Source organism: Sinocyclocheilus anshuiensis, unplaced genomic scaffold (assembly GCF_001515605.1).
Source record: "Sinocyclocheilus anshuiensis isolate Anshui unplaced genomic scaffold, SAMN03320099.WGS_v1.1 scaffold837, whole genome shotgun sequence".
In the NCBI taxonomy this organism is placed as follows: domain Eukaryota; kingdom Metazoa; phylum Chordata; class Actinopteri; order Cypriniformes; family Cyprinidae; genus Sinocyclocheilus; species Sinocyclocheilus anshuiensis.
Window position 1 is genome coordinate 200123 of NW_015555752.1, and position 15165 is coordinate 215287.

The 15165-nt window shown below is 41.7% G+C and overlaps 1 protein-coding gene across 1 annotated transcript in view; it reads left to right on the forward strand.

Annotated features, from left to right (window-relative positions):
- Window positions 1-15165, forward strand: part of LOC107673753 (multiple epidermal growth factor-like domains protein 10) — a 65943-nt gene that overhangs the window by 30261 nt on the left and 20517 nt on the right. The window contains exons 3-8 of the mRNA XM_016467524.1: window positions 4022-4123; window positions 4265-4365; window positions 5150-5242; window positions 11298-11544; window positions 11625-11745; window positions 11883-12019. Of these exons, the coding sequence (XP_016323010.1) occupies window positions 4022-4123; window positions 4265-4365; window positions 5150-5242; window positions 11298-11544; window positions 11625-11745; window positions 11883-12019 (801 nt within the window). The remainder of the gene's footprint in view (window positions 1-4021; window positions 4124-4264; window positions 4366-5149; window positions 5243-11297; window positions 11545-11624; window positions 11746-11882; window positions 12020-15165) is intronic.

Sequence of the window (15165 nt, forward strand, 5' to 3'; positions counted from 1 at the left end):
CTGAGATATGGAGATCCCACTCGCAATTTATTCCATTGTCTGAAATAGTGGTTTCGTGGACAGTGGAATTATTGGACAAAATTGGGTGCCACGGACTCAGGGAGAACTGCTGAGTGCAGTAAAATATGTTTTATCACAAATAAACCTTGAACTGAAGTGTCCAAAAAAACACTATCTGGAGCCCATTGAATAGGTCGGAAATGGACACATCCCATTTCCAACCTATTCAATGGGCCCCAGCTAGGAGGTTTATGGACACTATGATTTAAGGCCTTTAATCTTGAACTATTTCCATTAAACCTATATAGCAGCATTCAGAAGGCCCCCCGAATCAGAAGCATCCACTTTGGTGCCAAAATTCCACTGTCCATGAACCTCCTATCTGGGGCCCATTGAATAAGTTGGAAATGGACACGCCCCCCTTACCCATTATACCAATTCCTTGCCATTTATTGAATGTGGACACACATCCCACTTGCAGTTTATTCAGTGGGATTGTGGACAATTATCCCACTAACCTATTTTAGCAATACCATTTGATAAATTGCAAATGGACACAGATCCCACTTGCAAATTTTTGAATGGTATTGGATTAATAGGCTGGTGGACATTCATCCCACAAAGCTATTATAGCTATCCCATTCAATAAATTGCAAATGGACATATGAAGAGTTCAGATGCAAAAACCTCTAAGTGCCATCCAACATTTTCTGCCAAAATTATTATTTTCTCATGCTCCAATATGTTTATATTCAGTTATTTTACTTTAATGGGAAAGAAAAGAGACTATTTATTGCCATTAAAGTGAAATTACTGAACCTACACATGGGAGCCTGATAAAAATGCTCATTTTAGAAGAAAATTTCAAACGGCACTTAGAGGCTTTTGCATCTGAACTCTTCATATATCCCACTTGCAATTTGTTGTATGGGTTCTGTTTAATAGGTTGGTTGACAATCATCCCACTAACGTATTATAGGGATCCCATTCAATAAATTGCAAATGGACACAGATCCCACTTGCAATTTATTGAATGGGAACACTTTAAGTGGTAAGTGGACAATCATCCCACTAAACTCTTATAGCGATCCTATTCATTAAATGGCAAGTGGACACATGTCCCAATTGTAATTTATTGTATGGGAAAGCTTTAAGTGATTAGTGGACAATCATCCCACTATGCTATTATAGTGATCCCGTTCATTAAATGGCAAATGGACACATGTCCCACTTAAAATGTAATTGTATGGGAACACTTTAGGGGGTAAGCGGACACTCATCCCACTAATCTATTATAGTGATTCCCATTCATTAAATGGGAAATGAACACTTGTCCCACTTGTAATTTATTGTATGGGAACACTAAGTGGTTAGTGGACAATCATCCCACTAACCTGTTATAGCTATTCCATTCATTAAATGGCAAATGGACACATGTTCCACTTGCAATTTATTGTATGGGAACACTTTAAGGGGTAAGTGGACAATCGTCCCACTAAACTACTATAGCGATCCCATTCATTAAATGGCAAATGGACACATGTCCCACTTGTAATTTATTGTATGGGAACACTTTAAGGGGTAAGTGGACAATCATCCCAACCCTTTAAGGGGTAAGTTGACAATCATCCCACTAAACTACTATAGGGATCCCATTCAATAAATTACAAATGGACACAGATCCCAGTTGCAACTTATTGTATGGGGTCGGTTTAAAAAGTTGGTGGACAATCATCCCACTAACCTGTTATAGGGATCCCATTCAATAAACTGCAAATGGACACAGATCCCAATAGCAACTTATTGAATGGGAACGCTTTAAGTGGTTAGTGGACAATCATCCCATTAACCTATTATAGAGATCCCATTCATTAAATGGCAAATGGACACTTGTCCCACTTGCAATTTATTGTATAAGAACTCTTTAGGTGGTTAGTGGACATTTGCCCACTGTAGTGGGTAATCTGAGAAATATTGGGTCTGTGGGATGGGGCCGTGGCTTGGCAGTCGTCAGCAGGGCATTTGCCCACTTTAATGGGTAATCGGACAAATAGTGGGTTCGTGGGATTGGGTGTGTCTTGGGAGTGGTCAGCGGAGGTCACCGGAACATTTGGCCACTATAGTGGGTAATCGTAAAAATAGTTGGCTTGGGGGTGGTCAGTGGGGGTCTGGGGGTCATTGAGCACTTTAGTGCGTAATTGGACAAATAGTGGGTTCGTGGGATTGGGTGTGTCTTGGGAGTGGTCAGCGGAGGTCACCGGAACATTTGGCCACTATAGTGGGTAATCGTAAAAATAGTTGGCTTGGGGGTGGTCAGTGGGGGTCTGGGGGTCATTGAGCACTTTAGTGCGTAATTGGACAAATAGTGGGTTCGTGTGATGGGGGCGTGGCTTGGGAGTTGTCAGCGGGGGTCCGGGGTTTATTGCGCACATTAGTAGGTAATTGGACAAATAGTGGGTCTGTTGGATGGGGCGTGGTTTGAGACTGATCAGCGGGGGTCCGGGGGTCATTGAGCACTTTAGTGGGTAATTGGGAAAATAGTGGGTCCATGGGAAGGGGGCGTGGCTTGGGAGAGGTCAGCGGGCGTCCGGGGTTCATTGCACACTTTAGTGGGTAATTGGACAAATAGTGAGTTCGTGGGACGGGGGCGTGGCTTGGGAGTGGTCAGTGGGGGTCTGGGGGTCATTGCGCACTTTAGTGGGTCAGCGGACAAATAGTGAGTTCGTGGTATGGGGGGAATCAAGAAAGCGTCCACCCCTAGACTCTATGAATGGCCCAGAAGCCCATTGCAATAATCCTGGAGTGGGATGGTGGTGCTGCCACACAGTGGATGAAGGCAGTACTGCTTTTGGGGGCCTCAGACTTCGGGGGGCTCCCGTCGGGCCCCCAGTGGGGTCAGGCCTCCCAAAACCCACCCGGGGACATCGGGCGGCCAGGAAGGGTCGGCGGGGGGTGCCAGCCGGTCCCCCAAAAATTTCGGGTGGGCGGGGCGCAGCGTCCACGAACCCCCGTACGCAAACCTCTTAGCCAATGACCGTTTGGACATGTTTTGACAAATAGTGGGTTTGTGGGACGGGGGCGTGGCTTGGGAGTGGTCAGTGGGGGTCTGGGGGTCATTGCGCACTTTAGTGGGTCAGCGGACAAATAGTGAGTTCGTGGTATGGGGGGAATCAATGGGGTGCTCCCGTCGGGCCCCCAGTGGGGTCAGGCCTCCCAAAATTCACCCGGGGACATCGGGCGGCTGGGAAGGGTCGGCGGGGGGTGCCAGCCAGTCCCCAAAAAATTTGGGGGGGGCGGGGCACAGCGTCCACGAACCCCCGTACGCAAACCCCTTAGCCAATGACCGTTTGGACATGTTTTAAAATGTTGTGCTTATAAGAGGAATTGAGACAAATCGGGAAGATTATTTACAAAGCAGTCTTTCGTGGTAGAAGTGATGGTTCGACCATACTTGTAACAGCTTTAGCTATATGGAGTATACACAAGACTAGATAATGATCCGAGATATCATCACTCTGCTGCAGAATTTGGTAACACTTTCTATGAAGCCCATGTTTATAATACATTAGAAGGGTATTCTTAAGGAATTATAATGAATGCATAATGAATTATAAAAAACCTTATAATATTTTATATCATCTTATGAATATTCATAAGAACAGTTTTAATGTATTAATTTTTCTCTCAAACAGCCATAAGATCAGATATTAGGTCAGATGAATGTGTAATATGACACATTTGCTTTGAACTATTTTTATTGTAATATCAGTTTGATTATTTTTCTAATATTAATTAAGCCAAGCTTTATCAATTGTTTATCTGTATTACATCTGTTTTTTATTTGTTGAACATCAATTAAATTGTTACCCTTAAATTGTTTTGGACAAGGTATTTCCTACGTTGTTGGGACAAATTTCAGTCCCGGTTTGGGGGATAGAATATAAAGTTTGTACAGTATAGAAATCATTATGTTTTTGGAGAGTCCTCATAAACCATGCGTGTGTGTGTGTGTGTTCTTCAGTTACTCAGTGACTGTGCAGGAGTCGTACGCTCACCCGTTCGATCAGATTTACTACACCAGCTGCTCAGACATCCTCAACTGGTTCAAATGCACTCAGCACAGGTGTGTGTGCTTTACAATGCTTTTAAACATTTTTTTAATGTTTATTAAGGTTTTATGGAAGCCTTTTTCATATTTTGTATCAAATTCAGGCATAAAAGAATATTGAATAACCTGTACCTGTGGTTTTTCTGCTGTGTTTAGGGTGAGCTACAGAACGGCTTACCGCAGAGGAGAGAAGACCATGCACCGCCGCAAGTCTCAGTGCTGCCCGGGATTCTACCAGAGCAGAGACAGATGTGTTCGTGAGTGTTACTACAACTGTGCTAATACTGTAAACCCACAAACTGATGATGGATGGATGGATGGATGGATGGATGGATGGATGGATGGATGGATGGATGGATGGATGGATGGATGGATGGATGGATGGATGGATGGATGGATGGATGGATGGATGGATGGATGGATGGATGGATGGATGGATGGATGGATGGATTTTTCTGCTGTGTTTAGGGTGAGCTACAGAACGGCCTACCGCAGAGGAGAGAAGACCATGCACCGCCGCAAGTCTCAGTGCTGCCCGGGATTCTACCAGAGCAGAGACAGATGTGTTCGTGAGTGTTACTACAGCTGTGCTAATACTGTAAACCCACAAACTGATGATGGATGGATGGATGGATGGATGGATAGATAGATAGATAGATAGATAGATAGAAGTAGTGCAGCTCAAAGACACTTTCATTGGGTCTGAAAGACTCTTTTGTCTTTATAGCGACTGTAATCACATGCTGTCTCTCCACATCACTGAGCTACTGTTCAGCTCAGGCAAACTTTAACTTTCTACTGTGATTCATGATATCTTCTCCTGACACAACCTCAAAAGTCCTCAGCACTGAAGATGTCCACATGTAACATATGCGACAGTCACTGGCAGGCCTGAGATATTTGATGCTAAATGCACGGTTGAAGAGCAGGATTTAGGGCCGGTGTGATTTCACAGTGGACGGGGTCTGTGTGTGTGACGGGGTTTTCTGTGTTTATTGAAGGCCTGTAATCTGAGCAGACTCTCTCTTGTTTTGTCTGTAGCCCACTGTGCTGAGAAGTGTGTGCACGGCCTCTGCGTGGCCCCCAGCAGCTGTCAGTGTGAGCCGGGCTGGGGAGGGCCTGACTGCTCCAGCGGTGAGTGCTGCAGCTGTGCCCGTCTGTCTCTCTCTCTATCCCTCCGCCTCCCTTCTCCTCCCCCATCTCCTTCATTTCTCCCTCACACTGTGCAATCAAAGGGGGGTTGAACTCGGAGGTTCGGAGCCTCATTCGAGGACAGCAAGCTAAGTTGGTTTACCATTATCTAGCAGGATTGAATGGGCAGGCGAACTCGTGAACTTTCAGTAAAAGTGTGTTTGCAAAGCTGTGACTGGTTCATAGAAGAATCCACAGCGAAATGTGAAACGTAAAGAACAAATAATCCTGCCACTTCATTGAATGTAAGCAGCCATTTGCCAAAGGTTAGAACCCTTCAGACGTTTAGCAGAGACAAGATCGAGTGTTGATGTGTGTCTGTGACTGATTTGTTCATCTCTATTACATAATAAAGAGGAGGAAGCTGAAAAGCTGTCTAAAAGCTGTTTTTGGACTAACAAGGAAGTTTTGACTTCTAAAACTTACGTTAAGAATTTATAGTACAATGACATCTTATATGTCATTATATGAATGAAAATGTGAAATCTAAAATACTGTGGTGGTTTAATATTCTTCATATTCTGATTTAATGTTGTTTAAGAGTCTACACTGTGTAGAGGTCATTACATTAAGAGAAATGTGAATCTAAAACGTAAACATTGTTATGCTTTTACAGCTATAGAAACATAAATTATTTACGATTCCTTTATATCATAAATATATTTACATTTTTGCCATTTTATAGATATAGTTTAGATCCCTTAAACCTGTCCCCAAACCTAAAAATAACCACTTTTCAACAGTGTAAAAATGTAACAGACAGAAAAATATACCGTGGCAATAATTGTTATTTTTGTTACAATATTAGATTAGGTTAGATTAAACTTTATTTCAAGCCAATGAAATGCAGTTAGCATCTAACCAGAGGTGCAAATAACAATATGTATATAAATATGTATGCAATATGTCATCAGCACACAGCAAACAGAATGAATATAAAGCAATGGTTAAACCGTTACAGAAAATCGATTAGAAAAACATTTAAAAAAACGTTATCTATCATAAATAAAATAGAACCAACCAATTAAATGAAATGAAATCAATATTTATAGAATAAATCAGGACTGGTAAACATTTGTTTGTATGTAGTAAATGATTTACATTTTAGATGCCGTCTATATGTCAATATTTAGTTTTAGTATCTATGCAAACGTAATTAAATGTTTGTGTGTTGGAACAACGCTTTACATAAAATACTCATTCATGAGATCACATTGGCATATGCCATAAATCATATCATAACTGTGGTTTTACTGCTCACTGTCGCTCTGACTGAAAGGATATAGTGAGACAGGAGGACAAACACAAGCCTCATCAGAGTCTCAGACTGCAGAATTTATTGTGAACATTAATAGAAATTAAAATTCTCTCTAAAGAAATACAACAAACAAATGGGAAAATATCAGTTGTTTTGTGCACACTTTTGGACTAAAAGCCTTAATAGAGTTCTTTAGTGCAGCCATGTGTTCACAAATAAACAGAAGCAGACATGATTGAATGAATATGTGTCCTCTTTTTTGTGAAATAATGGTCAATTCCAGAATAAATCATGACTCGTGCACTCCTGACTCAAATTGATATATTACTGTCACTATAACATTTTTTGAAAATGTTTAACATTTAATGAAAGTTATCATGTGCATTGTAAGATCTGACCTCAACGCTGTGGAAACGAAAGACAGAAGACCACGAGTGCAGCACTGAACAGGGGCGGAGCTACATAAGTTCTGTTATTAATAAAGACCTGGTTAGAGGATAACAAGTTTGCATTAATAGTTAGAGTAATTGCTACTAACAGTAAAGCGCTAGGTTATTTCAACCCTGATACAGTAGGTTTTTGGAATACATATAGGCCAAGGGTAGTTATCACATAGTTTTGATGTGCCTTCATAAATCAAGACATTAAATAATCCATGGCATTTCTTTTTCAGAATGTATTTTGTGACAGCCGTGCTGCATTCAGAATGTCCTGGGGTTGAAGAATGAATAAATATCATTACACCTCACCATATTAATCGTATATAGTCTTGTGCTTTGTACTAAGAAAAATGTAAAAATGATCACATGATTTTGTTCCAGTAACAAACTTGAAGGATTGAGCGTGACAAGCCCAATATTAATAAACATTATGAAATACTTATAAAGACTGTCATAGAAACTTAGCTATGTTTTAGCCTTGTGGTCAAAAAGACTTTTGTAACATCGCTCTGTTAAATGTGATATCAGAAAGATCCATGTATTACATGTAGAGGAGGAAACGCATCATGAACTAGGACACGCAAATCAACTCCTATTGCAATGAAAATCAAACATTACAAACTTTCAGATAACGTGAGTGATTTCAGTGTGTTGCTCATTTCATCAGTAGTAAGTGAAGGCATCTTGAATGGCAGAAGTTTTTCTGGAGAATGATCTGGATGTGTTATCAGGAGTCTGGTCTTTCAGCTCTTGTTGTTCTGTCTGAATCTCTGAACACGCTCGGCTGCTCAGCATTAGTTAACCACTGCTTTTCTTAGTTCTGGTTTTATTACAGTGGATTATGAAGAAGGATTTAGCAGCACGGCTGCAGTCAGCTGTGATATGACTTTAATTCGTCTGAAGACTCATTGTATCTGGCCTTTCCGGGCCACAAGATGCCAACAAAACACCCTGCGCTGAATTAAGGCTCAAGGAAAAAAGGCCTTTTCTTCATCAAAACAAAGAGAAGGGACTGATTGGCCAGAAACACAGGAAATTACCTCAGGGCTGAGCTCATGTGATGTCAGATGTAGGCCGACATGCTCAAATAAATGTCTCTCATTCAGATGCAGATATATATATAATTCTCATGACAGCCACTGTTTAAATGTTGATGTTTCAAAAAAGAAAGTAGAAACATAATGATATCATTCAAATGTATTATTTATTAATTTTGTATGCTAATCAGTTGTTCATTTTGACCTTTAATATTATAGTAATGTACAGCTGACAGGGTTACCTGTATAGTTTACCACATTAGTTGAAAGAGTTTTTTCCTTGAGAAATATTGACATGTACATGCCATATATCCAAATGAATCAAATCAAAAATGGAGTTGAATCAAATCACAAGCTTGTGTATCGAAAATGAGTTTAAATACCCAGCACTACCGCTTTAAATAATCAGATCGAACGCACAAACAGATTCATGCTTCATATCTAGGCAGTGATGTTCTCATTGTCTCATCATCTCAAATCAGACACTAGGAGACGTCCCCTGAAAACTGTGGTCTGTGGTGTTGTTGATGCTCATCTGCTGAACACATGCTTCAAACACTTGGTGATCGAAGCTTTGATCCGAAAGTATTTGAGACATTCGGTTAAGGCATGAAGGTTTTTACATTCCAGCAAATGAAAGGAATGTTTCTTGGACTTTCGACTGCTGTGCAGCGTGAGCTGGTAATGGATGAGCGGCACAGAGGATGCTAAACAGAGTGAATATGGACAGACTTCATGTCTGCTCAGTGAACCGGGTCACGTTTCTCTAAAGCACTCTGGGTAGTTTTAGCTCTTATTAGCCTGAAGAATCATTATGGAGGTTTCAATGAGGTCATGTGGAAGACATCCAGAAGCACAGTCTGACGTATAGAAGATGAAACACTGATATATTCATGTCAAAGTCACACAGAGATGATTGATTACTGTTTGTCTTATTTGAACTCAAGCTTCATGGTGAATTAGGGTGATGTGAGACACCGAAGTTCTGATAAAAGTAAATTAAAACCGTGCAAATAATATCTCAGACTACCCTCAGTATACTCTGGAAATGACACTGGTTTTCCACGGTCTTAAAAAGCCTGGAAGTAATAGGGATTTTCCAGCCCTGTTGGTAAATCCGATCTTAAAACTCTCAGTTTGAAGCACACCAGTCCTGTATTTCCTGAACCCTGATAACACAGCATCATACACCGAATACATAACACAGCATCATACACCTGACACAATGTGTGTACAATATACTTGTGTCAGGGATCTGGAAAGAACCCAATCGCAGAGTGAGTGATAAGGGTTTATTTACAAGACAGACAGATACAAAAGGGTTAGTGAGGTGTGTAGGTGAATCAACAGCAGGAACACAGGGAACAGAGATGAGGCAGCTAGGGAAGACCGCTGGAACAACATCAGAAATCATCTGGCAGATGAGGAGGACCGAGCAAGACACCATAAAGCTGAGCTCAGACACTTGATGACCGCAGACTCTGAAGCAGACCAGGTGCCAGGCAGAAGAAACCAGAGGGCAGAAACTCTAACAAAACAAGACAGGACAAGGCTCCACAAGAACACAAATTAACTCCAAGACAGGCAGGGGCAAAGACAAATATAAAGAACTGATAAAAAATAAAAGATAAAAGGGAAATAATTACTAATTAACCAACACAAATAACTTGAAAATATCAACAAAAAAATGCAAACAAGAAAACAGAACTACAAGCACTAGATTAATACTGAAGCCAAACCAAAAAGTCAAGAATAAACAAAATCCAAAAAAACAAGGAGCAAGACTAAAACATAGAATTACAAGGGACTTGACAAGACTGGGGCACAAGACAAACCAGGCAAAGGAAAAGGAACAGGAACAAATACTCAGCCTCAGACAGAGAATGAGACTGAGGGTGAGGGTGAGAATGACCATGAAACCGCAGGAGGAACTAGAGAAGATGGGAGGAAAGCACACGAGGAACAGGTGAGCACAATTAGACCAACAAGGGGGTGTGGTAAAGAGGAAACAATGAGGAGGGGCTAGAGGAGCACATGGCTGACAAAAACAACAAAGACCTGTGCTGACACACAAGACAACAGACACAACAAACAAAGACAGGACAAAAGGAGTGTCAGGGCAGAACCCTATCATGAGCCTCACGGAAAAAAAGGGATTCCAGCGTAAAGTCGAGTCATATTTCTATTGGGCTTTATACGGTTTCTGTCAAAGCAGAAGCACTTTCAAACCCGTGTGTGAACAGTGGAGTTAATTCAGTTGCAGTAGATGAGCGTTTCTCTGTGCACCAATACACAGCTGTGGGATTATGGACTTCCTGCCGCACAGGAAGAGAGCCGGAGGACTGCAGATACTGATTACTAGATCTACTAGTTACAGAATTTGTTTTCAGCACTGCAAGCAGCCTAGTAAAACATGCGTGACACGACAACTTATCCTGGACTAAGATGGGATGAAGATAATAGATGCTTAACATCTTATCTCAATAGCCCACGGGCCTGTAAAGTCAATTGTGAAGTAAGTTAGTAAGTTAATTGTTTTTTAGTTCACTTTAAACAATTGTTTTCTGTATTTTTACTGATCATTTTATACAAATTTCTACATTCAAATTTCAATGATGACATTCTCATTCAAAAATCCCCCTCTCTGTTTTTAACAAATCACACTGATGTTACTTTAGGCTTTGATGATCTGCTGTCCAGCAATAATCTGTGTAGTGCCAGAAGATGCGTTATTAGAAATGCATTATGGCGTGTTGTATTTTGGTGTCATATATTGCATTAGCTTTAACATTTCATAAAATAGATGAGCTGATAAACACGACAACCGTTACACTAATCATCTGCATTACTTGACAGAACAACTGCTTATTCCAGTTATTAAAAATGAACACAATGGCTAAACCCTGGTGTCTTGTTAGTGTTTACGGAGCAGCACTGTACCTTCACTCCACTGAAACTCTGTAGATTTGCTTTACAGTGTGAAGACAGTGTTATGTTGTGTTGATCTCACACGCACACTAAAGCAGCATTTCATTCACACTGAACCAGAGACTAGAACCTGAACTTACCTCAGAACACTATGCTGCAGAAGTTTCCTTCAGGAGCTGCACATCTCACATATTACTGCTACTTGTGTGCTTAAGAACACTCTTAACCATGGCAAAATCACAGTAAAGCTCTGCCTCTCGTGGCGTTATTTTTCACACTGCAGGATTTACTGTGTGTGGTATGGAAGTGAAAAGCAGCTTTGTGTGTTTGTGCAGCATGTGACGGGGATCACTGGGGCCCGCATTGCAGCAGCCGCTGTCAGTGTAAGAACGGGGCACTGTGTAACCCCATCAGCGGAGCCTGCATCTGTGCTCCAGGGTACCGCGGCTGGCGCTGCGAGGACCTCTGCGAACACTACACCTACGGCAACAACTGCCAACAGAAATGCCTGTGCCAGAACAACGCCTCGTGCCACCACATCACAGGAGAGTGCGTTTGCAGCCCCGGATACACGGGAGCGTTGTAAGTTGACCTGCACGCTGCATGCGCTCAGAAACAGCAGTATGTGAGAGTCTGAAGCCTGTGTCTGGTGTCTCGTGCAGCTGCGAGGACCTGTGCCCTCCAGGGAAACATGGGCGGCAGTGTGAGGAGCGCTGTCCCTGTCAGAACGGCGGCGTGTGTCATCATGTGACTGGAGAATGCTCCTGCCCTGCCGGCTGGATGGTACACCTGTGTGAAACCTAGAAGTCTAGAAGTGATAAATATTTCAGATTCATCATGTTTGGGCATTGGCAGTGCTGTTATAATATTTGGATTGGTTTTAAAACGTTGTGGCAGTAGTGTGTTGGTGTTGTTTTCAGGGAATGGTGTGCGGGCAGCCGTGTCCGGCGGGACGCTTCGGGAAGAACTGCTCACAGGAGTGTCAGGGTCATAATGGAGGAAGCTGTTCTCCGTCCACCGGACAGTGTGTGTGTAGCGCAGGATACACAGGAGAGAGGTCAGTACACACACCGCAAGACAGCACACTTTAACACCTTACAGCATGGGAATGTGTGAATGGTGATTGCAAAAATGACCACAAGCAACTTAAAAGTAGCCAACAGACCTTATTCAGGGTAGATGCCATACTAATCAGCACAGAGGATCAGCTTAGGAGGGCACTGAAGAGGTGAGACTGCAGGACCTGAGTGTCTGCTCATCAGCTGAGCTTCAGTGCTGGAGACGGTCTCAGTGCTCTGGACAACATCATGTCTGGTTGCAGAGCAGTAGCAATGACCTCTCGCATCATGAAGAGCACAGAGATGCTCGGGGTTTAAAGCTGAAGACCAGGAAAGCTGCTGCAGTCATTGGGATTGACCTGGACACTGTAGGCTGCGTGAAGAGGAGAATGACCGCCAAACTACTGCCCGTCACGGTCAACGCATCCAAACCTATGAAAATATTTTCACACGAAGCCATCGTAAGACTTCAGCCATTTGATGAGACTACAAGCACAAAGCTCTCTGATGAACTCAAATGCTGGTTAGTCTGAGATGCATCATATAGAGGGATTATTAAAATGTTCTTGGAGTCTCTCCAGCGCTGCATATTTCCTGTATTGCTGGGGAGGCTTCAGGAACAGCTTGAAAACCCTTGGTATTGGACCAGGAGATTTCAAAGTGTGGGGCGCAAGAGCAGAGTAGGGCTGATGTCAATCAATAGAGATTATACTGTATTGTCTACATTGAGGTATATAAATGTATCCACTGCTTAGAATGATTAAAGTTACTTCATGAGTTTGCACTTACATATAATCTTATATATTTTATTATTTGGCATGCTGTTGGAGGGGAGGGCTCCGAGCTCAGGATTTAGTCTGAACTCAGAGTACTTCCTCAGCATCCTTATGTGTATGACAGTAATTATTGAGAGAGAAAAGATGGGGTGGTGGGGGGATGCTAAAAACCTTTTGTGGGACAGAGGTGAGTTGTCTGTATACAGTATATACCTCCTGTCATGCTAATTAAGTTGATTATCTGAATGTTTCCATCTGGTGGTAACTGGTTGATTATCTGAACATGCTCCTCCCAAACTTTGTTAATAAAACAACATGCATTAAAAGTGATAATGTAACATTGGTGAAAGTGAAAACAGTTAGCAGACTTGATACACAACAAACCATGCAAGAGAATGGAATTTAGTATTCGTATCGCAAAGGGTGAATTTGTGGCACAAGCACTCTAGAACTACAGAAGAGTGTTGATTTTCCTAATGTCACTGCAGTCAGTGTCACAACAACATTTACTCATAAGCATATAGATGTAGAATAAGTCAATACAGCCATTTCTCCTGGTGCTTCATCCAGCAGCAGAATGCACAGCTGTAATTACAGTATGAGCGATTGAGCAGCATGTATTTAAACTGCAGAAATAGAAACGCAAGTGCATTTTTATGACTTAATAAGAGCTTTGGCTTCACCAGACGTCACTGTTACCTCCGGTTTACCATGATTTCACCACACCCTGCCGGCTGGAAAATAATCGCTTAACAGACACAGGGAGGAGTGTGTGTGTGTGTGTGTGTTTAACTAAGTGGTTAAGAGTTGAAGAGTGTGAGTCTCTGTATGCAGGAGGATATTTGTGGGATGCTGAACTGAAAAGTAGGCTCTGAATCAGCGTCTCTCATGCACTGCTGCTGGTTCAGGTTGTTGAACCCATCTGCTCTGCTAATAGTTGTGATAAGTGTGTCCTCATGACACATTGAGTTCCCTCTATCACTGCATTCAGCTCCACAGGGACTGATAGAAGCTTCATTGTGACCTCAGTCCATACGATAAAGACACAGACGACACAAAGCAGCTGTTAATGTGCATTCTTTACATAGTTTTAATGTTGCTTATGTGAAGAATGACGAATCGCATTTTTACAAGTGAAACACACATTTCTACAAGAACACATACATTTAAATGTTCTCCAATTATTTTTTGATGACATTTATTGATTCCATAGCTTTTTTTAAAAAGTATTTTCAAAATTTTCCCACATCACGCAATCATTCAGTTCTCCCTAGGAGCATTCAGAGAGTAATGTGCGTCTGATGCTGAACGGAGACATATGACATTAGTGGGATTTAGTGAGATTTTCTTGAAATATCTCAGTATACACTCATTTATGTCACAAACTGTGTGTGTCACAGTGTTTGCAGCTGTCAAGAAACTGTCAAGTTCCTATATGTTGCTACTTATTAGGAGGATATTGAACTTAAAGCATTAAGGCATTTGAAAAGTAGCAAAAATAAATGATTAAAGATGTTTTAATATGATCTTCAATAACAAAAAAAAAAAAAAAGATTTTGCTTTGTGCTATGTTATTTTCTACTGTTACTCGTTAGTCATATTTGTCACCGATCTTCAAGGGTTGGCACATGTTTTGAAAGACACAAATGGTAGGGTAAGATGATGACCCCACCCCCCACCTTAATTTTTTCTCTTGACCATAGATGGCACATATTGTTTAATTAATATTTTTAATTCTACTGGAGGCCCAGCAGAGGGATTGATGTTATGGGAACACTTCTGCTTGAGCTAGTGTCTGAAGCATATATCTAAACACAACAATCCAATTGGACGTAAATAAAAATACATCATGAATAAAATAAAAACATATGGATGTCATGATGTGGCCTAGTACGTCATTGAGTCCATAAATAGATGTCAGAAATGCACTCCAAACAGACTGAATTATGTCTGAAGGTGACACACACAGTTACACACATAACTTAGGACTTTACCTAGTGGAACTCAACACTGCGTCATGATGTTGACGCTATGGGAACTACAATTGTAACGTCGCCATGTTCAAAGCAATCAAACCTTCCCACAAGGCTGCATAAGCACAGACACTTGTTGAAGGCAGACTGTAATCGGATTTTCTCTGAATCCGCATCCAGACTGTAGAATCTGACGAATGTGTGCGGAGAGGACCATCCTGCCGCAGCACAAACATCCTATAAGGGTGCACCCCTAGCAAGGGCTTTGGAAGATGCAACAATCCTAATGGAGTGGGCCCTCACACCTAGAGGCAAATCCAAACCACGCGCCTCATAGTAGGGGGTAATAGCATCTGTAATCCAATGCGAAATATGCTGCTTGGTGACACCATTACC